General features: G+C 51.1%; 1 protein-coding gene across 2 annotated transcripts; it reads right to left on the reverse strand.

Moving 5' to 3' along the window:
• Positions 1 to 4,121: 4,121 nt before the first annotated feature.
• CTSH (cathepsin H) lies at positions 4,122 to 27,350 on the reverse strand. Of its 2 annotated transcripts, none has more exons than XM_024232725.3 (12): positions 27,115 to 27,350; positions 21,384 to 21,415; positions 19,555 to 19,660; positions 17,925 to 17,995; positions 17,217 to 17,321; positions 14,686 to 14,772; positions 13,766 to 13,821; positions 11,747 to 11,828; positions 10,060 to 10,128; positions 7,674 to 7,780; positions 5,347 to 5,472; positions 4,122 to 4,556 (listed from the first exon to the last, which is right to left on the reverse strand). In XM_024232725.3, the coding sequence occupies exons 1-12, from the start codon at positions 27,203 to 27,205 to the stop codon at positions 4,481 to 4,483; spliced, it is 1,008 nt and encodes a 335-aa protein (XP_024088493.1). In that variant the 5' UTR covers positions 27,206 to 27,350; the 3' UTR covers positions 4,122 to 4,480. The 2 variants fall into 2 exon arrangements, with proteins under 2 accessions (XP_024088493.1, XP_024088495.1); XM_024232727.2 differs by having other exon boundaries at positions 27,002 to 27,222.
• Positions 27,351 to 27,527: the final 177 nt, after the last annotated feature.

Genomic DNA, 27,527 nt, shown 5'->3' on the forward strand with positions numbered 1-27,527 from the left:
TTTTATTGAGGATTTTCACATCTGTATTGATAAGGAACATTGCTCTGTAGTTTTCTTTTCTTGTGATGTCTTTGTTTTTAACCTTTGGACTTTTAACTGTTTTTTGTTTTTTTAAAACTCTGCTATCTTTTCCCTAAGTGCAGGAGCACCTTAGTGTTAAAGACATAGTCCATGGGCCTGGGATTCCTAGAGGTCCGCACGGGGCCTGTCATGGAGTAGGGGCAGGGGTGACGACTGAGACCAATTAGGCAGTACCTGCTGTGTACCAGGCTCTGTAGCATCCTTAGGGTTCAAGTGCATTTGAAATTTACTTATCTCAGTTGGATGTAGCCATGTCTGCCGATCTCTTTAAATCCAAACAGCATCAAGGCACAGGCCATTCTGCTTGTTTCACAACAGTCCTGCCAACACTGGATGCTATAAACATCCTGTGTGCTCCCTGGTGCCTGGCACAGGAGAGGACTGCACACAGTGGATAGTCTGTAGGTGTTTGGTAAATGGCTGAAAAGGAGGGAATTGGCCCCTGCAAGCCCCCCACCCCACCCCCTCCCCCTCTTTTTTTTTGAGACGGGGTCTCGCTCTCTTGCCAGGCTGGAGTGCAGTGGCACGATCTCGGCTCACCGCAACCTCCGCCTCCTGGGTTCAAGCAATTCTCCTGCCTCAACCTCCCAAGTAGCTGGGACTATAGATGCGTGCCACCACGCCAAGGTAATTTTTTTGTGTTTTTAGTAGAGACAGGGTTTCACCATGCTGGCCAGGCTGGTCTCGAACTCCTGACCTCAGGTGATCTGCCCACCTTGGCCTCCCAAAGTGCTGGGATTATAAGCCGGGAGCCACCACATCAGGCTTGCAGGCCTTTTTATAATAAAAGACTCTCATCATTGTCTGGGTTTGAGACATTCAGGGCTCTTGTGGAAAGGAGAACTCTGCTTCAAAGTCTCAGGTCTGTGTTCCAGCCCAAGCCCACAGTCCCTGCGAAGCACCTAAATCCCTCAGGGGAGGCTAATTTTGAAAACAGTTATTTGATTTTTGTGGTAATTTGAATTTCTTTGGAACCTCACCCAGGACCCTCCCTTTAAATGAGTATTTAATTGGAATGTGGTTAATAATGTTCTATATTGGATCATTAATTGTGACATTTGTATCAAACTACTACATTCATCGCAGAGAGATCTGGGTGTGGGTGTGCAAGAACTCTCCTCTGTCTCCACAGTCGTTCTATATCTAAACCCGTTAGAAAAGAAAATGTTCATTTTAAAAACAGTATAGAGCTGGGTGAGGATTTAGGTTAAATTGTTTTTCCAACCTACTGTTCAATTTCTAGCACTATTTTTTTTTTTTTTTGAGATGGAGTCTCGCTCTGTCACCCAGGCTGGAGTGCAGGGGCGCGATCTCGGCTCACTGCAACCTCTGCCTCCCAGGTTCAAGTGATTCTCCTGCCTCAGCCTCCCGAGTAGCTGGGATTATAGGCACCCGCCACCATGCCTGGCCAATTTTTGTATTTTTAGTAGAGACGGGATTTCACTATGTTGGCCAGGCTGGTCTTGAACTCCTGACTTCGTGATCCACCTGCCTCAGCCTCCCAAAGTGCTGGGATTACAGGCGTGAGCCACCGCACCCAGCTTCTAGCACCTTTAATTGAATAGTAAAAATGGACTCGCCTGTGACTGATGTATCGAATTCTTACTTCCTAGACCCTGAGTGAGTAATCTATTCTTAATTGGCACACTGTTTTAAGGGTTAACATTTTGTAAATTTTAATATGTGAAAAAAATCCACCCTTATTGCTCATTTATAAAACTACCTTGGCCTTTTTTCCCCCAGATAAAAAGGATAACAGAATTTTATTGGGATTTTAGTTGGAAATATACCATCTGTACTTTTATTTCTGGCAATAATCAACTTATTTATGCTAATCTTTCCATTCAAGAATATGGTGTGCCTCAGCCGGGCATGGTGGCTCATGCATGTAATCCCAGCACTTTGGGAGGTCGAGGCGGGTGGATCACGAGGTCAGGAGTTTGAGACCAGTCTGGCCAATGTAGTGAAACCCCGTCTCTACTAAAAATACAAAACATTAGCCAGGTGTGGTGGTGGGTACCTGTAATCCCAGCTACTCGGGTGGCTGAGGCAGGAGAATCGCGTGAACCTGGGAGGCGGAGGTTGCAGTGAGCCAAGATCATGCCATTGCATTCCAGCCCGGGCAACAGTGTGAGACTCCGTCTCAAAAAAAAAAAAAAAAAAAAAAAAGAATATGGTGTGCCTCTCCATTTATCTAAGTCTTCCTTTATAGTGTTATTAATTTAGTAATTTTCTTCGTATAAGACCTTTTTGGTGGTTATTCCTAGCTACTGGTTTTGTTGCAATAGTAAAGTTGCAATAGTAACAAAAAATAGTGTATTTCTTCTGAGTTTTTGAATTTTTTTCTGGTATCCAGCCACTTTCAGAACTCTTTCATTAGTTCTAAGTTTTGTTGATTCTCCTGAATGTTTTTAGCCACATTATCATGCTGTCTGCAAATATTAATTGGGTTTATTTATCACAGCGGCCAGATCTTCCAGATAGATGTAAGCAAGTATGGTACTCTTATTTGCCATGTATCTTCAGTGGGAATCTTTTTATACCACTGACTTCAATGGAAATCCTTTTATACAACTGACCATTGATTTGAGAATCTTTGTCAAATTCAGAAATTATGCTTTTAGGCTGGGTGCGGTTGCTCACACTCCTGTAATCCCAGCACTTTGGGATCACTTGAGGTCAGGAGTTCAAAACCAGCTTGACCAACATAGTGAGACCCCATCTCTACTAAAAATGCATAAATTAGCCAGGAGTGGTGGGGCATGCCTGTAATCCCAGCTATTCAGGAGGCTGAGGCAGGAGAATCGCTTGAACTGTGGAGGCAGAGGTTGCAGTGAGCTGAGAGCACACCACTGCACTCCAGCCTGGGTGACAGAGTGAGACTACATCTTAAAAAAAAAAAAAGAAAAAGAAAAAGAAATTATGCTTTCATTTCATGTTAGTTTTTTTTTTAAAAATCTAGACTAGAATTCCATCCAATGAAGTCTATTAAGATTATTATTATTTTTGTTTTTGAGGTTGGAGTGCAGTGGCGTGATCTCAGCTCACTGAAACCTCCATCTCCCAGGCTTAAGCGATTCTCTTGCCTCAGCCTCCCAAGTAGCTGGGACTACAGGCATGCACTACCACTCCTGGCTAATTTTTTTTTTTTTTTTGTATTTTTATTAGAGACGGGGTTTCACCATGTTGGCCAGGCTAGTCTCAAACTCCTGACCTCAGGTGATCCACCTGCCTTGGCCTCTCAAAGTGCTGGGATTATAGGCGTGAGCCACCATGCCCAGCAAGATGATTGTTTTTTGTCTTATACGGTTGTGGTCTTACGTTACTAGAATTTTCTAATAAGTTAAACTATATTTGCATTATCTAAATAAGCCTTATCATGAACATATATATTTTTCAAGTATTCCCAAGCCTTTAGCTTTTCAGGAAGCCCAAATAACATGACAGCTTTTATCATTAAGGAAGTCTGTGAGCCATAGGACAAAGGGCTGGTGGGCTCCAGCTTGTTCTACAGACACCCCAGAGCCCGGAGGCTTCAGGAAGCAGCAGCAACTTCATGGCCGCCCTCTAAACAGAGGTCAAGATTTCTCAAAAGGCAAGGTAAGGGAAGGGATGGCGTGGAAACGATGGGAGCATCTGGGCACGTTTGAAATAAGGGGTTGGTGAGGAAGGGGTGGGCAGTCTCATGTGGAGGTGGGGTCAGAGTCTGAGTAGGGGTAGGAAGCTGAGACTGGGGAGGCCACACAGAGAAGTACAGGCTTCTGGGCTGACATTGTGGGTTTGAATCCTGCCTCTGCCGCAGCCTGGCCCGTTTTTCTCCTCCCTCCCCACCTCTCCACTCAGGTTTGGGGCAAATAGTCAAGATCTCAAATTAAGCCTGCTCTTCCTCCTGGATACCCCATCTGGTGGACAATACCACCAGCACCCCCACCATCCTCCCAGCCAGAGCCTGGGCACCCCCCGGATGCCTCCCTCCTGGGAGACTGAGTGGCGAGGACAGACCTGGTCTGAGTCATGGCCCAGGACCAGCATGCTCCATCTGGGGAGGTGCTCACTCAATGTTTATTGAACAACGAATACAGAAAAGACAGTCCCTGGAGCTCTATATGTGGAAAGTAGCCCTTCTGGACAGAAAGAATATTCGTGGTCCATGTGGTTTGAGTCTGTTAAGAAGGACACTAAGGCACATGGCTGGTGATCTTTGCGTCATAGACGCGGGTGAGCTCATGGTGGAACTACTCCTTGTCTGTAGGTGTCCAGGCTGGGCACAGAGGTGAGGGCAGAATGTTGGGGGTCCCAGTGGATCTCCCCACAACTTCCTCCAGGGCAGGATTTCCACTCAGGCCTAGGCTGCCCGTTCCTCTCCTTCTCCGCCAGTCCGCGCTGTGGCTGCCACGGCTCACACCAGAGGGATGGGGTAGGAGGCGCAGGCGGCCAGGCCACACATGTTCTTTCCGCGCTCGATGAGGAAGTACCTGAGCAGAGAGAGGAGCTGAGGCCCAGCCAGCGGTCTCCCCACCACAGGCCTTTCTAGAATGTTTTGCTGCTCACCAAGAGCTGACTTCAGGGGTGAGACCCTCTAAATTTATTCATAAAACAGTAGCATTCAGCTTATTTGATCACCGGTAAGTCACGGACCTGACTTTGTGAAGAATTCATTCTTCCCTCTCCTTAGCTACCAAATGAACGATCCATATCCCACTTCTCCCGAAAATTTACCGAGGGCTCCCTCTTAGCCCTGGCTGGGCCCTCACACAGCTATTTTATCACCAGGACCCCGAGGGAACACGAAAGCTCTCCTTTTCAGACAAGGACATGGAGTCTGGGAGGAGGACAGGACAAAGGCACAGCAGCATATACACCCAGGCCGCCCCATGCCAGCCTTTTCTCCTGGAAGGAGGGGCTGTCAGTGATCAGGGGTACATTTGTTGCCTTGATTTCTCAAAGATGGACCCTCCCAGACACTGATTTCGTGCCAGCAGAGTTCCGAGTTCTGAGCTGTTTTCCTAGCAGTCCTTCTGAGCCAGCTGGCCTCCTGCTCCCCCTGCAGTGTACTGAAGACCTGGGGCCCTGTGAGGGCTGCATATGGGGGCTTGGAGATGTGGAGGCTACATTCTCATGCTCCCTTTCCCCCTGGTCTGGCCTAGGGCTTGGCTGACCAGCTCGTCTGTGGAAGCCGTAACTCTGAGGTGGAAGTGATGCCCCCAGGGCCTCCAGGCCTGAGCAACATCCCCCTCCCAGCGATGGGACCTAGGAGCTGCTTACCCGTTCATTCCCCACTGGGGACCCCAAGAATTTTTCACGATCCAGTAAGGGATCCCATTTTTTTCTCCATACCCAACAGCCAGTACTGCATGGTTTACTTTATCTGGAGTTTTATGGCAGGAAGTACTGGAAAACAAAATTCAAAAAGAGGTGATCATATGGGAAGGATAAAAGCAATGACAGTCCCATCCAACAATGCCTCTTTGAGCACTTTAGAGCAATGTTCCCCACAGCGGATGAGGGAGGCATATAAGGTGGTGATTTAGTCACAATTAGTCACCGTGAGAGAACTCCTTTCAGTTCTTTTTTTCTTTTGAGACGGAGTCTCACTCTGTTGCCCAGGCTGGAGTGCAATGGTGCGATCTCTGCTCACTGCAGCCTCCACCTCCAGGGTTCAAACGATTCTCCTGCCTTGGACTCCCGAGTAGCTGGGATTACAGGCGTGCGCCACCACACCCGGCTAATTTTTGTATTTTGGGTAGAGATGGTGTTTCATCATGTTGGCTAGGTTGGTCTCGAGCTCCCGACCTCAGGTGATCCACCCACCTCGGCCTCCCAAAGTGCTGGGATTACAGGTGTGAGCAACCGCACCCGGCCCTTTCAGTTCTTTTGGTTCTTGTGCTTCTGTCAGGAGAATCTCCAGATGGTGCTGGCCCATGTCTCACCCCTGACACTTTCCACTCCCTCTCTCCTGGCAAGGAGAGAGCTGCCTTCCTGCTGCACCTTCTGCAGCCAACAATGTCTGGCAGAATTTAACACAGCTTGTCGCCACTGCATTTATTAAATATTACTTTATACCTATGGCAAAAATACAACTTTTTCTGTTTACAAAAGTGAACTAGCCTCCATAAGGAAATTCCAAGAAATTCAAGAGAACAAACTGCAGTGGTCAGGTGTGAATTCAGCTGATGTGTAAGTGGGCCATAGGCTCGCGCCAGGCCCAGGGCCAGCTGCTGGGATCCAGGCAGCATGCATAACTATCCCTTGGAAGCCCTGTTTGGCAGGGAGCAGGTGGGCAAAGAGGCTGCTTCTCTACAGTGGCCTGAGGGCTGTGACAGTGGGAGGGCGACAGAGCCCCCAGGAGGCGGGGGGATCCAACCCAGCGGCGGGGTGGTGGGTGGGTGGGGTGGGTCAGGGAAGGCTCCCTGAGGAGGCGGGGAACGCCCATGGAACTGTGAACCCTTCTGCGTGGCTGGGATGGGGGCTGCAGGGTGGAACGGCGGGACGGGTTTGATGGCAGATGAGTGTGGAAAAAGAGGGAGGACCAGATCATGAGGGTCCCCCTCAGGGTAGGACCCTGGGAAAGCAGGGACACTGGTGTATTCAAAGGTTGGCGTTGGCAAGAGGAGTGTTTCAGAAGGCAGACAGTTCCCAGTGGAGGCTGGAACAGTGTGTTGGGGGGTTAGGGGGTCCAAGGACAGTGGTGGCCGGGGCAGAGCCTCAGGGAGGGAGAGGAGAGCACAGACATGAGTGACATTAATGGGCAGCAACTGATGAAGGGAGGGAAATGAGGCTGCAAACCAGGCAGGCGAAAAGGTGCGGGTAAGAGAAACCCCACAGTAAAGAGGCTAAAGCTTGGTTTTTCTGAAGAAGCCTAGGGTGACTCCTCCAGCACAGGATCCTAGTGTGTGAGGGCAGCTACTCTTCTCCCTATTTTACGTCTTCAAATCTTTAAACATGGGTTTTTGTTTTTTTTTTCTGAGACAGAGCTTCGCTCTGTCACCAAGGTTGGAGTGCAGTGGCACGATCTTGGCTTAGTGCTACTTCCACCTGCTAGGTTCAAGCAATTCTTGTGTCTCAGCCTCCTGAGTAGCTGGGATTACAGGCATGCACCACCACGCCTGGCTTTTTTTTTTTTTTTTTGTATTTTTAGTACAGATGGGGTTTTGCCATGTTGGCCAGGCTGGTCTCGAACTCCTGGCCTCAAGTGATCCGCCTGCCTTGGCCTCCCAAAGTGCTGGGAGTACAGGCATGAGCCACCACAACTGGCCTGAACATGGGTTTTTTAAACTGGAGGCAGCTTTTCTGTTAAGGAGCACAGAGCTCTCAAATTTTGGCCCTAGCTCTCACTAGCCAGGTGGCCTGTGTCTGTTGTATCCCTTCTGACCTTCTCTCCTTTGCTGTGAGAAGAGGCCATGGCTCCTGGCCCTTGGGGCTGTATGAGGATTAACTGAGGGATGTGCAAAACGCCCAGCACCTGGCAGGTGTCATGAAGGGCCTGACACACAGGAGTCTGGGCCACGAGCCCAAGTCCCACAAATGGGGTGTGAGGAGGCCCACCAAGCCCCTCCCCACTGTCCCTCCTGGCTCCTGGGAACCTGACTCACCTGGAGTAGATGCCCCTTTTATACATCATGAAGTCCTGAGTCACCTCAAAGGCAAAGCTCACAGGGTTGTAAAGGGCCACAGCCTCCACCATTGCTTCCTCGTCATACTGTGGAAACAGGACCGAGACAGAAACACACGGCCTGTCACCTCCGCACTCCTTTCACAGTACAGCCTTTTGCCTCAGGCTAGGGGCTAGAGGCCCAGAGCAGCATGGATGGCCAGAACTAGCTCCCCTGTAGCCTCTCTCCCTTCCTGTCTCTGGCTGGGTCTGTCTGGCCATCTCTCGTTCCTCTCCCCAACTTTGCTCCTAGGAAACCCTGCACCCTCTGGGATAGGGACCACGGGGTACAGTGTGGACCTACTCATTCAGTCATTCACACCCATTCCCTGAGGTCCTCTCCTGGGCCAGCAGCTCTCACCCCTACACCCATAAACCCAGAGTCTACAGAGCTTTGCTGCTAGAACACAGGGGTTATAAACCATGGACGAGTAGGTCCCAGATGGTGGTGGAAACAAGAGAAGACCCATCCGAGGGCTGCGTGCCTTCTGAGTAGAACCTGTCCCCTCCAAGGGGGAAGGCAGGTGGGGGAAGTCAGGGTGGCTTCATGGAGGCTTCAGCTTTGGAACAGAGCTGCAGAGACCAGGTGACAGCAGCAGGTAGAACCCCATGTGGAACCTTAAACAAACCCCAAGTCCAAGTCTAGGCTGTGCCCCAGACCAACTACAACAGTATCTGCAGGGTGGATCCCAGGCATTGGCACTTTTTGGAGCTTCTGGGTTGGGGATGGCTGGGTTCAAGTGCGCTAACCAAGAGACCTCTGGGAGCTGAAATGAGGGTCGAAGTTACCTGTGCTGAGGCCAGGGCCCTGCTGAAGGAAAGCAAGTGCAGGAGGGACGGGGCACCGAGCCTCCCTCAGTCCTGCCTCCCTGGAGGGGTGGACAGAGACCCAGCTGTGAAAAGCAAACAGCTGCCTGGCAAGGGAGTGCCCTCCTTCCTGGTATGCGGACAAGGCCTTGTGAACCCAACAGGTCGGGGCATATCTGAGACATGGAGGGCACAGAGGCCGGCCCAGCACAGGGGTGATGACTTCTGCAGGTGGCACCATTTCCACCCCATGGGCCTGCCCAAGAGGGCTGAATGCTAGTTCTGGCCTGGTCGTCAGGGCCCTGCAGGTGTCACCCATGAGGCTCTCCTGGGGACCATGCAAAAGGATACCTTTGAGGCCCCAATTCACCTGTCCGTGGGATATCATGGCCCAGAGCAGCCAGCTTGAGTGACAGCGGCAACATTCTGAAGAAGGTAACATCCTGAGTACAGGATTTGGGCTGTATGTTCTCAAGGCAGTGAGCCCTGGTTCTGGAATGACATATTCTTAGTTCAAATCCAGCATCCATTTCCTAGCTCTGTGGCCTTGGGCACGTTACTTAACCACTTGGAGCCCCTGTTTCCTCATCTGTCGAATGAGGTAATAAGGATACTCATCTCCTAGGGCCAGTTCCGGTCTAGAGGGGATAGTGCGTGTTGAGGGTTGGTACAGCACCTAGAAGTACTCCATCAAGTTAAGGATGTTACTGCTGAGAGCTTGGCACATGCCTCAACTAAATGGCAGCTGCTGTCATTACACAGACATCACGTTTGTGAACTGTACATATATTCGTGGGCACACACACAACCTTAGCGATATTCCTCCACTCCTCACACACCCTGCCACACTTGCACGCATGCACACTGGAGTCACGAGGGTGTTCATTCACGTTCCAGTTCTCTCTCGGAGAAGCAGGGTAAGACCACACTTCCCTATTCACTTGAGGTCAACTGTGACTGGGCGACTTGTTTTGGCTTTAGAGCTAGGGCATCATTTACCACCTTCTTTCCCTCTAGTCCTGGCGTGAGGCCAATGACACCGAGCACACACCACCCTCCCTAAGCTGTGCATGGGCGCAGGAGTGCCACACACCCTTTGACTGTTGTCAGCCTTGCAGATTGGGCACGGTTGTTATTGCAACAGAACCTGGCTCATCCTGAGTGACACACACCCTCCTCAGTCTCACACACGCTGTGTCAAGCACGTGCTCATACCCTCTTCTGCAGGATGTGGACAATTGCTTGCATTTTACAGGCAAGAAAATAGAACCACAAGAATGAAGGCATGTGTGGATCTGGAGTTCAGAACCAGAGTGCCTGCCTGCCAGTTTGCGCTCTCCCTCCCATCTCCTGCCTCGCCACCATCACAGCGACTGAGACGACCCAGTGATAATATGAACTCGTCAAAGGGATGTGCTGCCAGAAGGGCTGCCTTGCTGGACCCGTTGGCTGTCCAACAGCGTGATAGAGGCCTCCTCATCAGGACACATTCCCCATCCCAGAGGGGGATCGGCACTCACGATTGTGATGTTGGCTACATCCTTGACAAAGCCGATGGCCTCTCCAGGTCGGAACTTGCAATAACCATCCTGTTGAGGATGCAAAGGGCATGAAATACAGGTTAGGGACCTGAAGTCTCAGCCTCCCCACGCAGTTCAATAACATTTACTAAACAAAACAAGTTGTGCCAGGGCCTGGGGGATGGGATAATTTCAGAGAGAATTAGAGCATCCTTGTCCTCAAGGAGCTTAGGGTCTGGTAGCAGATGGTCCTGTGCTGGCTTTGGCAGAGGTGGGTACACATGGTGTGTGGTGGGAGCCTGAGGAGGGGCCTCACCCGGCCTGAGGAAACTTGCTGAGAAGTGGAAGCCGAATCAGAGCCTGTGTGGCAGGGGAGTGGGGACAGTCTCAGCCCAGGAAACAACGCTGGCAAGAAGCAGGTGCAGGGGTAAGGTCACAAGGAGGGAAGCGCAGCCCTTTCAAGGCAGGAGAGAAGGCAGCAGGACAAGGGACGGGACTGGAGGGAGGGTAGGACCTGGCATTTAGGAACCAGCATGCGGCTGGGCCTGGGCGTGAGGTTAAGAAGGGAGAGTTGGCTGGGCACGGTGGCTCACGCCTGTAATCACAGCACTTTGGGAGGCCAAGGCGGTAGATCACAAGGCCAGGAGTTCAATACCAGTCTGGCCAAGATGGTGAAACCCTGTCTCTACTAAAAATATAAAAAATTAGCTGGGCATGGTGGCGGGTGCCTGTACTCCCAGCTACTCAGGAGGTTGAGGCAGTTAACTGCTTGAACTCAGGAGGCGGAGGTTGCAGTGAGCCGAGATTGCGCCATTGCACTCCAGCCTGGGCAACAGAGCAAGACTCTGTCTCAAAAAAAAAAAAGGGAGAGTAAAAGAGACAGGGAGACTGAGTTGGAGTCTGGGCTTTCTCCCGAAGGCCGCATGGAGCCTCTGCGGCGTTCTGATCGAGGCAGGTGTGGGGTCTGAGCTGGGTCTGAGAGGCCTGGGGGAGGCCACCCTCAGGGGTCTGGATGGAGGCCCCGGTCTGAGTGGTCAGCGACACAGATGGGCCAAGGGAGTCGTGTGAGGTCTGTGGTGGTCAGCAGGCTGGCGGCAGGGTGGGGTGGGGACGGGGACCGGCCCAACAGGACTGTGGACACCCAGGAAATTCTGAGGGAGGCCACTGCCACTCGTCACCACGAGGGGAAATAAAGGAGGAGCAACAGGTCTCGGGGAAAGAAGGCGCTTGGCTGTGGCCAGGCTGGGCGGAGGTGATGGTGGGAGGCCCAGCAGCCTCGATAGGGTAGGGGCGGGGGTAGGCCCCCAAAGGGTCCTTGGCACAAGAGGCCAACTGCATGGACAGAGGTGAGAGGCGAGAGGATGGCGCTCGTGGCAGGAGGGAGAGGAGCCAGGAAGATGGGGCAGGTGGGGGGAAGGAGGGGTCCTGAGAAGTCTGGCTCGGGAAGGAAAGAGATGGTGCCGCAGAGCAGGTATGGGGTGAGAATAATAAGAGGCCCCTGGACTGGTGAGAGCAGTGGGCTCAGGTGGGTGGAGGAGGGGAAGGAAGAATTTGGAGAGAACAGACAATTGTGAGAATTCTGGCGGGAGGGAGGTGGGGGGAGAAGGGATGTCTTCCAAGACTGGGGAGGGAGTGAAGCTAGGCATGCTGTACGCCAAGAAGACAGAGTGGAGGCTGTTGGAGTTACCTTGCCCTGGTAGGGGTAGGTGTCTTCACCCATGATCCCCTTGTTGTACAGGATGTACTCGAAAGCCTGGCTGGGGAGACCCCTGCAAGAAGTACACACAGGTGAGCCCACCCGGGGCCGTCCTGATAGAGGCGGGGCCCTCGGGGACTGGGGCGGTGAGATATCTGGCCTGGCAGGCTGGGGACTTGGTTGGGCATGTCCCAGTGGCAGAGGGGATCTCTGAGAGGCCCAGCCTTGGGATAAGACTCAGCAAACTCAGGTGAGGCCACCGGAGTCCAAGGACCAGCCCAAACGTGCCTCAGTGGGATAGAGACCCCTCAAGGCCAGCCGCTCTGTCAGGAGTGCACAGCCCCACACCATGGTCAACAGCATCAGTCCAGAGCACTGTCATCGCCACAGCCGAGCCCCTGGGCAGATGCTTCCCAGGCATGACTCCCTGACCCCTTGTGTCGACCCTGTGTGGTGGATGCTGTCATTTGCTGAGGCAAAGAGGCCAAATAACCTGGCCAGGGCCACACAGCTAAAGCTGGGAAGTGGTTCCAAAAGTGGGTCTTTTTCTACATCACATGGCCTCCCAGAATAAACAAAAACTCAGCAGCTGCCCAGCAATCCCCGTCCCTTCTCTGTTTCTCTCCATAGCATTCCGCACTGCCTGACCTAGTCTAGCCTTGACCGTGGTCTCTCTAAGCCTGCCAGAATGCCCGTTCCTCCAGTTCTGCTGAGCGCTGTATCCCCAGGGCCTGCACACAGCGGGTGCTCTGTGATATTTGTTGTATGAATGAGAAAAGGAAGTACTGTCCTGAACCAAAGCAAATAGACTCCTTTGAAAAACAGGCTGGATGTGGTGGCTCACACCTGTAATCCCAGCACTTTGGGAGGCCAAGGCAGGCAGATCACCTGAGGTCAGGGGTTCGAGACTAGCCTGGCCAACATGGTGAAACCCCGTCTCTACTAAAAATACAAAAATTAGCTGGGCGTGGTGGCGCACACCTGTAATCCCAGCTCCCTGGGAGGCTGAGGCAGGAGAATGGCGTGAATCCAGGAGGCGGCGCTTGCAATGAGCTGAGATCGCGCCACTGCACTCCAGCCTGGGCAACAGATTGAGACTCCGTCTCAAAAAAAAAAAAAAAAAATAAAATAAAAAATAAAAACAGTGGGACCCCAGAGTGCCCAAATGTCAGACTTTGTTATGGGTCGGGTTTCTAAGCTGTGGAGCAGAAACAGACCAAAAGTGAGGGGACACTGAGCATGATGGTGGATCTGAGAGCAGGCTATGACGTCACCCCTGGGTCCCCAGGACTTGGCTGCAGCACGGCTCCCTGCAGGAGGAAGAGCCAGCTCAGAGGGGCTGGGGTCTGGGAGAGGGATGTGCCCCAGGGAGGTGGAGGGGAGCTGAGGCAGGGCACCCCAAGAGCCTGGCTTTATGCACACCATGTGCCAGGTGAGCAAAGACCACGGAAATGTCTCAGAGCACTGCATGAAGGGAGGGCTAGAGTCACTGTAGAAATGTCGGCAAATTCCTGGCAACCTGCTTCACAGTGGGCCAGGAAAGCAGGTCCAGGCAAGGTACGGCCCTTACGCACAGCCACCTCACCCTCACAGGGCACAATGAGCTTGGGAGGCTGGGACTTTAGTGAGTTCATCTAAAGGCCAACCCTGTATCTGTGTGTGGATCTCGGGTTTGGAGGATGATGTGTAATGGTGTGTTGCTCACTCTATTAAATTCTTTTGGCCACACTCCCAGAGGCCTTGGTGGCGGGTGAGGCCAACTGCACTGTGGAGAGCCAGGTGATACAGTGGAGAGAGGACAGAGGCCTGGACTCAGATTCCAGCTCTGCCCTGTCCTGGCTATGAGACCTGGCCATGTGAGGTGACCGCTCCTGTACAACAGAGACCATTTTGCCATCACCCAGGGCAGTGGTGGGTTATATCTGTGGCAGAGCCAGCACACACTGGATCCTGTCGAAGCGGTCAGTGGGAAATGAGGAAGTTTTGGGCCCCTTCTGGTCAGAGACGTACCCTTGGCAGCCATGATTATTGAAGTCCTGGGCGCAGTCCACCAGCTGCTGTTCGGCCTGGAAGAAGGACACAACCCAGTGACCTGCGAGCTGAGAAGCCATCAAGGCTTTGGCGCGAGGCGCTGAGCCTCCCTGGCTGAGCCACATCTGAGGCCCCATCAGTGCTGTGTCAAGGTGACCAAATTATAAACTCCCCAAGGGCAGGGACAATTGCTGTATGTCCTGCAGTGCCAGCCCAGCAGCCGGCACATGTCGGGAGGGGCTCAGTAAGCAGGGGCAGCCAGGGAAGGTGAGAGGGGGCAAGGGCTGTTGGGTCCAAACCCCTGCCCCGTAGGTGTGTCCATACGATGCAGAGCGTGGGGTCCCACAGCGGTGTATAGGATGGGGGAAACAGGCCCAGCCAGAGACCCTACCCCCACCTGTCCACAACCCAGGGTCCTCATGGCGTCACCAGGCCGGCTGTGCACTTTCCCTCCTTTCTACACAGAGGCAGGGCTAGGACAGTTCCTTCAGGGGCATCATCCCTCTCTTGTGGGCGAGGGGATGGATGCATAGGTCCTGGCTGTTCCCTCATGAAGACAACTGAGGCTGCTGGGAAGGGTGTAGCTCCTAGTTGGCTACCCACCAGGCAGGCTCCGCCTTTCTGAACCCCTCCGCCAGGAAGGCTCTAGGCTGTCAAGCTAAGGACCACCCAGATCCATCTAAGAATGAGCCCTTGGGCCGGTTCCTTAATAAACTCAGATCCTTCCCGGGAAAAGCATCAATTGAGATTCTCATGCCAGATGTCCACAAGGCTGGGGCATCTGGGTCCACCTGAAACAGCGCCCTTAGACAATGCTCCAGGGAAACCAAAGGCCCAGGCCTGGCCCGCATCAGGATGGGGTGTCCTCTGCAGGGGGTGGCCCGCGGCTGATTTCTTACCAAGGACAGCATCTTCCCAGTTGCAATGGCGATCGCAGACTCCAGGGCCCCTGTGGTGGAGAAAGTCCAGCAACTGCCACAGGCACCCTGGAAAGGCCAGGGGAGGGCAGAGGACATCAGTGACGGGGATGCCGTGAGACAGCCCTGCCTTCTGCCTTCCTCTGCTGACCCTGCCAGAGCCCCCGAGTCCCCAGGTGCCTCGACAGTTTACAAAGACCTGTTCCAGATCTGTTCATTCTGAGCCTCACAAGTCCTGAGAGGCTTGCAAAGGAGCAGGAACAGCAGGTGGCATCTGACCAGCGCCTGTGGACTCCCAATCCCCACCTCTTGGTGGCCAATCCCCACCATCCTGCCAGGGCCTGGAGTCCCCCACCCCATTCTACAGTCTTCTGGCTGTCTTCCTTCTCGATCTTCAGCTGGCTCCTCTTTTCCCCACTGGTTCCCCGCAGAAGGATGCCCCAAAGTTCTGCTTTTAGAACCTTCTCTCACCTTTCCACCTCCAGTCTCATTCTGCCCACGGTCCTGTTAAACTAACAGCTCCCCAAACCCTAGCCCAGTGCTGACCTCCACTCAGGCTCAGACATCCAACTAACTGCCAGACAACCCCACCCAGACACCCCTGACACCCCAGACTCTGGGGGACCCGCCCCATCCACCCATCTCCCCACCTTCTAACAGTTCATTGCCGCTGCCTAGCCCCCTTATTCACACCTCCAGAATAACATGAGGGTTAGGTGTGGGGGGCTGCAGCCTGCCTGCCTGGTTCACATCCCAGCTCTGCCACACACCAGGTGGGTGACCTGGGCAAGTCACTTCCCCTCTCGAAGCCTTGGCTTCATTGCTTGTAAAGTGGGAATGGCGAGGGTTCCTGCTTGCAGGACGCTAGCAGGGTTAGGTCAGATTCTGCTGGTCAGGCAGTCACCCCCGTGGGCACAATGCTCGTGGCTGCTGTAAGGATTTCTCTCAGGTTCATCTCTGTTTCCTCACCTTGCTGGTTCAGTCTTCCAGCTTCTACTTCTGAAATGTCTCTAAGTCCCCTTCCTGCCTCCCAGGTCATCACCCCAGGTTCACACTGGCCTCATCCAATCTCTTCCCTTCACATCTCTCTCTCAGCTGGGGGAGGGAGGGACAGCCTGGTGAGAGGGTCCATGAGACAGTCAACGAGGCAGACGTGGCCACTTCGGGGGAGACTATGCTCACTGCTGAAGGAGGCGGAGCTGGGCTGACCCTTAGGTGCTAGACTTGGGGCAGGGGCCTGGTTTTGAGTCCCCTTTGTCACTCACTTATCTTGGACCTCAGGCAAACTACCCTCCCTCTCAGACTCCCCCTCTGTAAAGTGAGAAGCTCTCAAGGGGGGTGCTGAGCTGATGGACGCTGTGGCTGCTGTCCGTCTCTATACCCACACAGCGGCCACAGGACGAGATGGCACACATCTGCGACAGGAAGCACCTCATTCCGCTCCCTCAGCCCAGCCGGCTGCGTCCTGCCTGATGGCCCAGGATCAGTTAACAGGAGGACTTGGAAAATTCTTGGTGGGCCTCTCTTTCCCACCTGTCCAAGTGGTGAGCAGGTTTAGGTTACGTGTTGCTCTGACTTGTCATGTGGTTCTCAGAGGGTCTAAAAAGGTCACGGGGCAAAGACAGGCTTCTACTCCACCTCCTGCTGCAAGGGGAGGTTTGCTTTGGCTCCTGGTGCTAGTTAAACATCCCGCAGTTGGCAGGCTCCAGGAACACTGCAAGCCCGGGAGGATTTAAAGCTGTGCTGCATGGCTTTTTGGAAAGTGAAAAAACATTTCTCATGGAGAATTTCGATGGAAAGCCAGGAGTTTCCAGGAAGGAAACCTTCACCTCATATTTCCTAGAGTCCAGAGGTCGGCATCTTTCTGAAGAAGGCCACAGCAGGTTCCCTGCTAGGGGAGGGGCCGCAGCAGGCCGGGAGAACAGCGGGGGCAGGGTCCAGACTCTCTGGGACAGGGCCTGTGCTGAGACCCCCCCCAGACCACTCCCCCATGGAGGAAGGCGGGGCCACTCACCTTGCCAAGCCCTCTGTGCCCCACAGCGAGGGCCACGGAGGCCAGCCCCTGCCATGAGAAGCTTGCTGATGCATGACACATGGACTAACCAGAGGGAGGCGGCCAGCCAGGGCAGGGGCTGGACCCTGGTGGCTCGGAGAAGATGGAGGCGGGAAGAGGAGATGCATGAGGTTCTGGTGTCCAGATGGGCACAGGGAACATAACGTTTTGGATGGCTCTGTAGGAGAGACCTGGGACCAATGGGAAAATCTGGGGCGTGGGGAAGGAAGGGAGTAAACTTTAGCCCAATAAAGAGGAACTTTTCCATCCTCCAGAGCAGCCTAGAGAAGTGCTGACCTCCCTGGCCCCTCAAAGGAAGAGGGCTGGAGAGATGCTGAGGGCAAAGAGAGGCAGGGATGTGCTTGTGGTGGTTTTGTGGACCTTTTGAGTTGTTCTTCCTGGTGTATTGTCTGGGAGTCTGGCTGTTTTGCAGGGAGAGGATGGAGATTGCCAGGCATACCTGATTTTTCACAGGTGAGACAAAATTTCCTTTTTTCCGCCAGTCCACGGAAGGTGGGTAGGGACCAGTACCTCGAAGGTAGTTACTTTTGGTGGCTGAGCAATTCTGGAACAACCAAACACATTATTTTCAGGAAAATAAACAAAACCAAAAACCAAAAACCTTTCTGACAACAAGAAGAAGAAATGTATAAACATGGAATCACCAAGAGAGAATGAGAAAGGCTGCAGCTGTCAGAACCTTCCCTCTCCTGTCTACCGGTCCCAAATGCTAAATGACACGTCCCCTTGAGAGTCCAGAGCGTTAGGATAGGGTAGACAGATATAGCAAATAAAAATACAGCTCACCTAGTTAAATTTGAATTTCAGGTAAACAACAAATAACTTTGTAGTGTAAGTATATCCTGTGCAATATTTAGAATATACTTATGCTAAAGGATTACTTGTTGTTTATCTGAAATTCATTTTTAACTGAGTATCTATATTTTAATCTGGTAGCCCTAAGTTAAGGGTCCATAATGCTAAGACCATGTGCCTGGACTGAGGAACTGCTGAGAGCTGACTCCTCTGGTTCCCCAAAGAATCTGGGGATACCCTCAGCTGCATCTGGGGATGGGACTGAGTCTGCCTAGAAGCAGAGCAGGCTCCAAATTTATTCCAAAGGTTTCAGTAAAAGGATTCAGATTTGGTTGCAATGAATTATACCTACCTGAGGCTCTGACCAAAGATACTTGTGTTTTATTTCAGCAAAGCTCATGTCTGAAAATTGGTTCAGCGCCACTACAAAAAAGAAGGAAAAAACCAAAACAAGTGGTTAGTGAATCACTAATGAAAAAATAAGAAAAAGTGATGAAACTTCCTGTTTACCTGTGTCCTATTTAGAACCACTGCAACCCATCTCCTTTAAGTTTTTGTATTTAATATAAGTCAGTATACTAAGGTCAGCCCTTAACAGTGCTGCCAAAATACCGGGGGAGCTTTTTCAATGGGATAGATGTCCAGGCTGTACTCCAGAGATACTAATGCAGTTAGTCTGGGGTGGGGCCTGGGCACTTACTTTTTTAGATACTCCCCCCGTGAGTCTGATGCATGGCTAGGTAAAGAACCACTCCACTGGTGCCAGGGGCCTTCCCACTTGCTGCCTAATTTGGTCTCTACACAGCCCCAGCAGGGATGCGTGATCATTTTTGCTTTTTCTTTTCTTTTCTTTTTTTTTTTTTGAGACAGAGTCTCACTCTGTCACCCAGGCTGGAGGCAGTGGCGCGATCTTGGCTCACTGCAACCTCTGCCTCCCGGGTTCAAGCGATTCTCCTGCCTCAGCTTCCCTAGTAGCTGGGACTACAGGCACCTGCCACCATGCCTGGCTAATTTTTGTATTTTTAGTAGAGATGGTGTTTTACCACATTGGCCAGGCTGGTCTCAAACTCCTGACCCTGTCTTTAGGGATTATAGGTGTAGGCCACCACACCTGGCCTCATTTCCTCTTTACTGCCGATGTTAGCATCCCTGAAGGTCACAGGCTAGGACTGGGCAAAAATGAGGTTCAAGCCCAAGTTTCTTTCCAGCTCATGCTTGATGCCTTTATTACCAATTTAGTCAACTACCAATATTTCTCAGAGCCCTCAGGAAATACGCTGGACGTGTGTGTGAGTTTCTTTTTTTTTGAGATGGAGTTTCACTCTTGTTGCCCAGGAGGGAGTGCAATGGCATTATCTCGGCTCACCGCAACCTCCGCCTCCCAGGATCAAGTGATTCTCCTGCCTCAGCCTCCCAAATAGCTGGGATTACAGACATGCGCCACCAAGCCCAGCTAATTTTGTATTTTTGGTAGAGATGGGGTTTCTCCATGTTGGTTAGGCTGGTCTTGAACTCCCGACCTCAGGTGATCCAGCCATCTTGGCCTACCAAAGTGCTGGAATTACAGGTGTGAGCCACCACGCCCAGCCTGTGTGTGTGAGTTTCTAGTGAAATTAATCCAGAGTAAAGGCAGATGCTCCCAGGGGCTGCTCTGAGCCCATAAGCAACCCCTACCCCCCGCAACAATCCAAAGACAGACCTTGGCTTCCAGGCTGGACCCTCGGATGGCAGGAATGGGGCAGGGGCTTCTACAGAGTCTCTTGTAAACTTCACAACCACCCAGAGGGGTACCAGCTTTGTCCCAAATTTACGATCCCACATTACACAGAGAGTAACAGTGGAGCCACAATCTGAGGTCAGCCAAACACAGCTTCAGAGCCTGGGCTTCTGCTCCCTCCACCCACCAGCCCCCAGCGGGCCCTTTCATGGGCTGGGTCACTAACTGACATCCTTCCAGGAAGGAAGGAAGGCGTTCCACATACTTTTAAATGTGTGGTTCCCATTGTTGTGGGCATTTATCTTCCTCCAGTTGCTGGCAAACGTCTGCAGCCTGTGGTGGTACTCATCCGTGCTGTAGGTCTTACGGTGCTAAAACAAAACACGCCGACAGCAAGTCATGGAAACAGGCTGCAGCTCCCTAGAGGGAGACCTTTTTGTTTTCATAAGAGGAAAGATGAAGGTTTTCTTTCTGCTATGATTCTCAGGCCAAATCTCTGTTACTGGGCGGGGCACTGCTGAGAAATTTGGGAAGTTACAAAACAACCCCGTTTTCAGGGACCTGTGGCCAGAATGAAGACCATGCAGCTGCGTGAAAGTCAGCTTGCGGTCCGAGAGGCACTGGTGAACAAACCTGCCACATGCGGGGCACTCCTGGATGCCACTGCTGGTGCTGGGTCAAGTTTACAGCAAAAATCACCATTTTTCAAAAGCACATGCACTGGTGTTCCCCAACTGATTCTGCAACCAGTACACAGTGTGCTTTGGTTTTCTAAAAACAAATGTGTATAATTTTTTATTGATATATAACTGATGTACTTTTTTTGGTACATGTAATATTTCGATACATTCATATAATGTGTTAATAATCAAATCAAGGTAATTGGGATATCCATTGCTTTAAACATTTCTTTATGCCGGGAACATTCAAATTATTCTCTACTAGCTATTTGGAAATACACAATAAATTATTGCTTACTACAGTCGAATCTACTTGTTTGTTGAATACTTGTTCTCATTTCTTCTATCTAATTATTTTTGGGCCAGGCGCAGTGGCTCACGCCTGTAATCCCAGCACTTTGGGAGGCTGAGGCGGGTGGACCACCTGAGGTCAGGAGTTCAAGACCCACCTGGCCAACATGGCGAACCCCCATCTCTACTAAAAATACAAAAATTAGCTGGGCATGGTGGCAGGCACTTGTAATCCCAGCTACTCAGGAGGCTGAGGCATGAGAATCGCTTGAACCCAGAAGGTGGAGGTTGCAGTGAGCCGAGGGTGTGCCACTGCATTTCAGCCTGGGTGACAAAGTGAGACTCTGTCTCAAAAAAAAAAATTTTTTTTTGTACTCATGAATCAGTTTATCTTCATCCCTGCTTCCCTGCCCTTCCTAACCTCTGGTAGTCACCATTCTACTGTCTTTCTTCACGAGATCCACTTTTTTATCTCCTGCATATGAGTGAGAACATACAATATTTGCCTTTCTATGCTTGGCTTATTTCACCAAACATAATGACCTCCAGTTCCATCCATGTTGCTGCAAATGACAGAATTTCATTCTTTGTTATGGCTGAATAATATTCCATTGTGTATACACACCACATTTGCTTTACCCATTGATAGGCACTTAGGTTGATTCCATATCTTGGCTATTGTGACTAGTTCTGCAATAAACATGAGGGTGCAGATATCTCTCCATTATACTAATTTCCTCTCTTTTGGATATATACTCAGTAGTAGGCTTGCTGGGTCATATGGTAGTTTTGTTTTGAGTTTTTGATGGAACCTCCATACTGTTTTTTTTACAATGGTTGTACTAATTTACATTCTCCACAATGTGCTTTGGAAACAAAATACAGAAACGAATCCCAGGGCTTGGAAGGCTGTCAGCCAAGTTAATCACTTGGGACCACTATTTGGAAGGAATTTACTTAACTGTATCTTTCCCAGTGTTTGGCCAATTCAACGTCTGGAAAGGCCCCACTAGGCAAAGTTGGAAATTCCCTCTTTCACTGTCTCAAATCTGGGACAGTTTGGTTTGATAACAGGAAACTTTGTGAAATGAAAAACTTCAGAAAGAAGAAGTTGGGCACTGACCTTAGACATCCATGACTTGAAGTGAAACTTTTCTGTTAAAAAAAAAAAAAAAATTAGGTCTGGGCGCATCACAGTAATGTTGAGTCCATAGCAAAGTAGGGCACTTTAGAACTGATTTGCATTTTCAAAAACTGGGCTAAATTTAAAACACCAAAAACGGTGTTATATAATGCAGAATGCAAAAAGAAACTCCGACTCTTCCTTTTGTACCCCAAATTAATGTGAAAAAGTATATACTATTAGTCAATGGTGTTGAAAGTCAGGATGGTGGTTATGCCTACTGGGTGGGGGTGCAGAAAGCACTTCTGGGGTGCTGCTCATGTCCCGTTTCTTCATCTGGGCGCTGGTTAACTGAGTGTGTTTAGATTGCAAAAATTCATGGAAATGCATACTCAGTGATTTGTGCCCCTTTCTGTATGATGTTATATTTCGGTAAAAAGTTAATTTAAAAAGCTATCTACTCCAGCTGGGCGCGGTGGCTCATGCCTGTAATCCCAGCACTTTGGGAGGCCGAGGTGGGCCGATTGCCTGAGGTCAGGAGTTCAAGACCAGCTTGGCCAACATGGCGAAATCCCGTCTCCACAAAAATATAAAAATTAGCTGGGTATGGTGGCATGTGCCTGTAATCCCAGCTACTCGGGAGGCTAAGGCTGGAGAATCGCTTGAACCCAGGAGGCAGAGGTTGCAGTGAGCCGAGATCGTGCCACTGCACTCCAGCCTGGGCGACAGAGAGAGCCTCCGTCTCAAAAACAAAAACAACAATAACAAAAAACAAACCTATCTATTCCAAGGGCAAGCACTGTTTTTCCTCATGGGGACAGGTAGTAAATATTTCAGGCTTTGCCGTCTATATGGTCTCTGCCACAACTACTCAACTCTCCCCCTGCGGCTCAGAGGCAGCCACTGAGAATGTGAACATTAATGGGTAGGACTGCGTTCCCGCAAGACTTCACAAAAACGAAACCTCACATGTACCCCCAAATATGTACAGATATTATCAAAAACATAATGAAACAAACAAGACAAAATATTTTACAAAAGCAGGCCAGCCATTTGTTTTTGGATTCCTGCCGTATTTCCCCATGTATGTTCTTATCTAAACATTTCATTGTAAATTTGAATACCTCCAAAGACATATTCCAACTTATAAATATTGAGATTTAAAAATAAGGCCTGGCAGTGTGGCCCAAGCCTATAATCTCAGTACTTTGGGAAGCTGACATGGGTGAATCCCTTGAGGCTAGGAGTTTGGGACCAGTCTGGGCAACAAAGGGAGATCTCGTCTCTACAAAAAAATAAAAAAAATTAGACGGGAGGATCACTTGAGCCCAGGAGGTTGAGGCTGCAATGAGCTGTGATAGCGCCACTGCATTCCCGCCTAGGTGACAGGAGTGAGACCTTGTCTCAAAAAAAAAAAAAAAAAAAAAAATCTCTAAAAATAAGATTGTTATATCATTCTTTTAAAGCTAGCCAGTGGAATCTAAATACCATGATGATTTGCTATCCACCATCAATAACATGAACAAACTTTTCTATAAGAGTCAGGTATTTAGGCTGGGTGTGGTGGCTCATGCCTGTAATCCCGGCACTTTGGGAGGCCGAGGTGGGCAGATCACCTGAGGTCAGGAGCTCATGACCAACTTGGCCAACACGGCGAAACCCCATCTCCACTAAAAATACAAAAATTAGCTGGGCATGGTGGCGGGCACCTGTAATCCCAGCTACTCAGGAGGCTGAGGCAGGAGGATCACTTGAACCCGGGAGGCAGAGGCTGCTGTGAGCCGAGATCGTGCCACTGCACTCCAGCCTGGGTGACAAGAGCAAAACTCCATCTCAAATAAAGAAAACAAAACAAAAAAGAGTGAGATATTATACAGAGTTTCTTTTTCTCCTCGAACACCTATCTCCATCCCCACCTGGCAGAATTTTATCCTAAGGGAACGTACATTTTTATACTTGATCACCTTCACATTCTTTTCTGCAACAACAACAAAAAGTTTAAATTTAAATTATTTATTTTGGCTGGGCGCCGTGGCTCATGCCTGTAATCCCAGCACTTTGGGAGGCTGAGGCGGGTGGATCATGAGGTCAGGAGTTTGTGACCAGCCTGGCCAACATGGTGAATCTCTGCTAAAAATACAAAAATTAGCCAGGCATGGTGGCATGCACCTGTAGTCCCAGCTACTTGGCAGGCTGAGGCAGAAGAATTGCTTGAACCCGGGAGGCAGAGGTTGCAGTAGCTGAGATCGTGCCACTGCACTCCAGCCTGGGTGACAAAGTGAGACTCTGTCTAAAAAAAAAAAAAATTTAAATTATTTTTACTACCTGTGACCCATACATCTGTGAATATTATAAAAATTTATTCTGGAGCCGGGTGTGGTGGCTCATGCCTGTAATCCCAGCACTTTGAGAGGCTGAGACGGGCGGATCACGAGGTCAGAAGATCGAGACCATCCTGGCTAACACAGTGAAACCCCAACTCTACTAAAAATACAAAAAAAAAAAAAAAAATTAGCTGGGCGTGGTGGTGAGTGCCTGTAGTCCCAGCTACTCAGGAGGCTGAGGCAGGAGAATGGCGTGAACCCGGGAGACAGGGCTTGCAGTGAGCCAAGATCGCGCCACTGCACTCCAGCCTGGGCGACAGAGTGAGACTCCGTCTCAAAAAAAAACACATTTATTCTGGATTGAGTAATCATAATTATTAGTGTCCCAACTGATTAAAACATTTCAAATGTATTATACATTATGAAAAGTAATTGTTAAACATCAAAAGTAAAATTGTATCAGAAATGCATCTCTTAATGTGATAAACAGGACTCTACTGCCCATCCCCCGCAATGGATTTATATTTTTATGAGTGAATATTGTTTGGTTGAGAAAAGGTTCAGCATTAATTCTGGTCTTATTTTTGTTTCTTATAGGTCAAAGGGCTGGGAAACCCTGCTCAAATAAGCAGCTGGGAATGGAGGCAGTTTTTAAGAGCAGTGCCACTTAATTCTTTGCACTCCTTTCTATGCATCCAATCCCATAGTGCTCTGTCACTCAGCCATCCCTCCCTCCCTTCCTTTTTCTTTTTTTTGAGAAGGAGTCTGGCTCTGTTGCCCAGGCTGGAGGGCAGCGGCACGATATCCGCTCACTGCAACCTCCACCTCCCCGGTTCAAGCAATTCTATCTCAGCCTCCCAAGTAGCTGGGATTACAGGTGCCATGCCCAGCTAATTTTTATATTTTTAGTAGAGATGGGGTTTCACCATGTTAGCCAATCTGGTCTGAAACTTCTGACCTCAGGTGATCCACTCACCTTGGCCTCCCAAAGTGCTGGGATCACAGGCATGAGCCCCCACGCCTGGCCTCACTCAACATTATTTTTAAGACCCCATCAGTTGATATCCCCATGAAGTCCTCTCCTCTTCAATTCAGTTTCCTTGAGGAATTGAGAATGCCAGATATGAACGATTTATTACCATTTTGTCTTTTTGTTTGCCGTCCCTATTGTTTTTATACCCATGGGTTCAGGTTCAGATTGAATGAGAGGAAAGAGGCTCCCCCTTGCCTTCAGGGGCTCTCTCCCAGTTTTAGCAAAGAGGACATTTGGAAATAAAAGGTCTGTAAATGGATTTCCAGAACACTCTCTGCCGGCATCACTGGAAATATCTTTGTGTTTCCCCAAGGATCCACACCTCCAGTGTGAAGATCACTACCACACAGCATTTAGATCTCCGTTTTTGGGTCTCGAACCTGTTCCAGAGACCAATCTACGGCCGTTTTCCCTGGGGAAAATGCACATTCCCCCAACATGGCTCCCTTTAGGGTTTCAGGGGATTCCAGATGTTGATTAAGGGCCCCGCTGCAGCTGAGGGCTTTAGAGGAAGACAGACCTCAACTCAGGACAAGAGTTGGAGGCGGGGTTTGAGTTTAGGACAATTGACTACCAGTTTGCCTCTGGGGAGATTATTCTGGGGCCAGAATAATCTGCTGGTGAACCGTGCCCTACCCTCAAATAGATCCATTCCAATCTAGTCAGGACTTTTAAAAGTGCCATAATGCCTTGCCTGGATTTAGAGCAGGTTTCAGGAAACTACAGTGTTTCCCTGTTTGTTTGTTTGTTTGTTTTAGATGGAGTCTTTCTCTGTCACCCAGGCTGGAGTGATCGCCACCTCTCAGTTTCAAGCGATTCTCCTGACCCAGCCTCCCGAGTACCTGGGATTAGAGGCGCCTGGCTACCACACCCAGCTAATTTTTGTATTTTTAGTAAAGTCAGGGTTTCACCATGTTGGCCAGGCTGGTCTTGAACTCCTGACCTAAAGTGATCGGACTGCCTAGGTCTCCCAAAGTCCTGAGATTACAGGTGTGAGCCACCACACCCGGTCCCTGGCTCCTGTTTTTGTACAGCTCCTGAGCTACAAACAGTTTCTTATGCTTTTAAATGGTTAGAAGAAATATATTTCGTAGCACCCAAAAATCACTTGAAACTGAAATTTCAGTGGCCATAAAAATCATTTATTAGAACCCAGTTATACTCACTCACTTCCATACCATCTATGGTTGCTATCACACGACCATGGCAGAGGTAGCAGCTGCTACAGAGACCACCGTAAAGCCTAAGTTATTTACCGTCTGGTCTTTTCCAGAAAAAGTTTGCCAAGCCCTGCTCTGGAATTCAGACAGCCTCTCAGCGCCAGCCTTCTCCAGGCAGCCCTCGCTTGGGGCAGCTAGGTTTTCCTTGGGCGGGAACTGACCTGGAGCTGGGCGCCCACTGAGGTTTGCAAGGCTGGGGGGCCTTTTTAATAAATAGGTGGGAAGGAATGAGGCAACCCTCTGGCCCAGATTCAGCCTCAGTGATTTCTGTCCCATCCCCTGAGCCTCTAGGTGGGGGAAAGCCCTGTCCCGTTGCTCCAGAGCTCAGGGCACCCCCCTCCCTATAGGTTCGTGGCTCCTCGGGTTGTTTCTTGGCTACTTTTCTCTGTGAAGGGGGCAGGTGGTCTTTAAGTTCAGAGCCTGTGGGCTGAGGCTTGGACCAGGGGCAGTAGGAAAGGAGGGAGGCAGTAGGGAAGAGCAGGCTCCTTGCCTTCAGCCAGGGGAGGTGCCTGAGCCCGGGCAGTAGACAGGATGCAAGGGCAGCACGAAGCTGGACCAGTCGCAGCCAACCTGGCCAACAAGAGGAGTCCTGGGGCTCCACCTGACACCATGGGCCCTGGGGTGCGGTTAAAAGCGCTGCTGGTCTGAGTGCTTTCCCTGGTGCCGTTGCACAGGGATTCACTCTTCCAAACAGCCCGTCCAACCTACTCTACAGATGGGACTCCCAAGACACTACGGGGATCCCCTGTGTGCCAAGTCCCGGGGGAAGCTGCTAGAGAAGGCTGGGAAGTCCTTGCTGACCTCTGGCAGGGACAGATCAGAGTCCTCTGTGTGACACTCTGTGTCCCCAGTTGGGGAAGGCGGAAGGAGCTGCGGGCTCCTTTGGTATTCTAGGCTGGAGAGCCACCTGGCTAAGTGGGACCCTGGACACTCAGCCCATCTGCTCCTCTGGTCCTACAAGCCGCCCACCCTCCGAGACCCCCCGCCTATAATGCAGTTTACCCCTCCCCGTGCCAGCACGCAGAGTTCCTGGCCTCTCACCGGGGAAAGCTCTGCCCCGTTCCTCCGGAGCCCAGTGCGCCCCTGGCCAAGTTCTCCCAGCGTCCACTCTAGGGCCTGCTAGCCCCCTCTCGGGCGGCGCCCCCTCTGCGTACCTAAGGAGTTCACGGACAGTTCGGCGGCGCCGCAGACGGGGGATCCCAGGAGGCAGGCCCCGGCGCAGAGCAGCGGCAGCGCGGCCCACATCGCGGCGGTGGCGGCTGGGCTCTGGCGCTCAGGGTCCGCGGAGGTGGCGGCCCAGAGCAGCGACTGGGAGCGCGGCGGAGCGGCACGAGCGCGGCGGAGCGGCGGGAGCGCGGAGTGGGGGTGCGAACGCGGGGCGGGGCGGAGCGAGCGCGGGGCGGGGTGGGCGGGACTCCCCCCAGGCTGGGCTCGCGGGAGGGGGCGGTGCCAACTAACCCGCCAGCTCTAGTTCACCTATCGCCCGGCCGCGTCGCTCCCTTATCTCCTGTGGGAGGAAGGGCTTATCTGGCTATCAGGCCTGGCTGAGTCCTGGATCTGCCTGGTC

Source organism: Pongo abelii, chromosome 16 (assembly GCF_028885655.2).
Source record: "Pongo abelii isolate AG06213 chromosome 16, NHGRI_mPonAbe1-v2.0_pri, whole genome shotgun sequence".
NCBI classification, from domain to species: Eukaryota; Metazoa; Chordata; class Mammalia; order Primates; family Hominidae; genus Pongo; species Pongo abelii.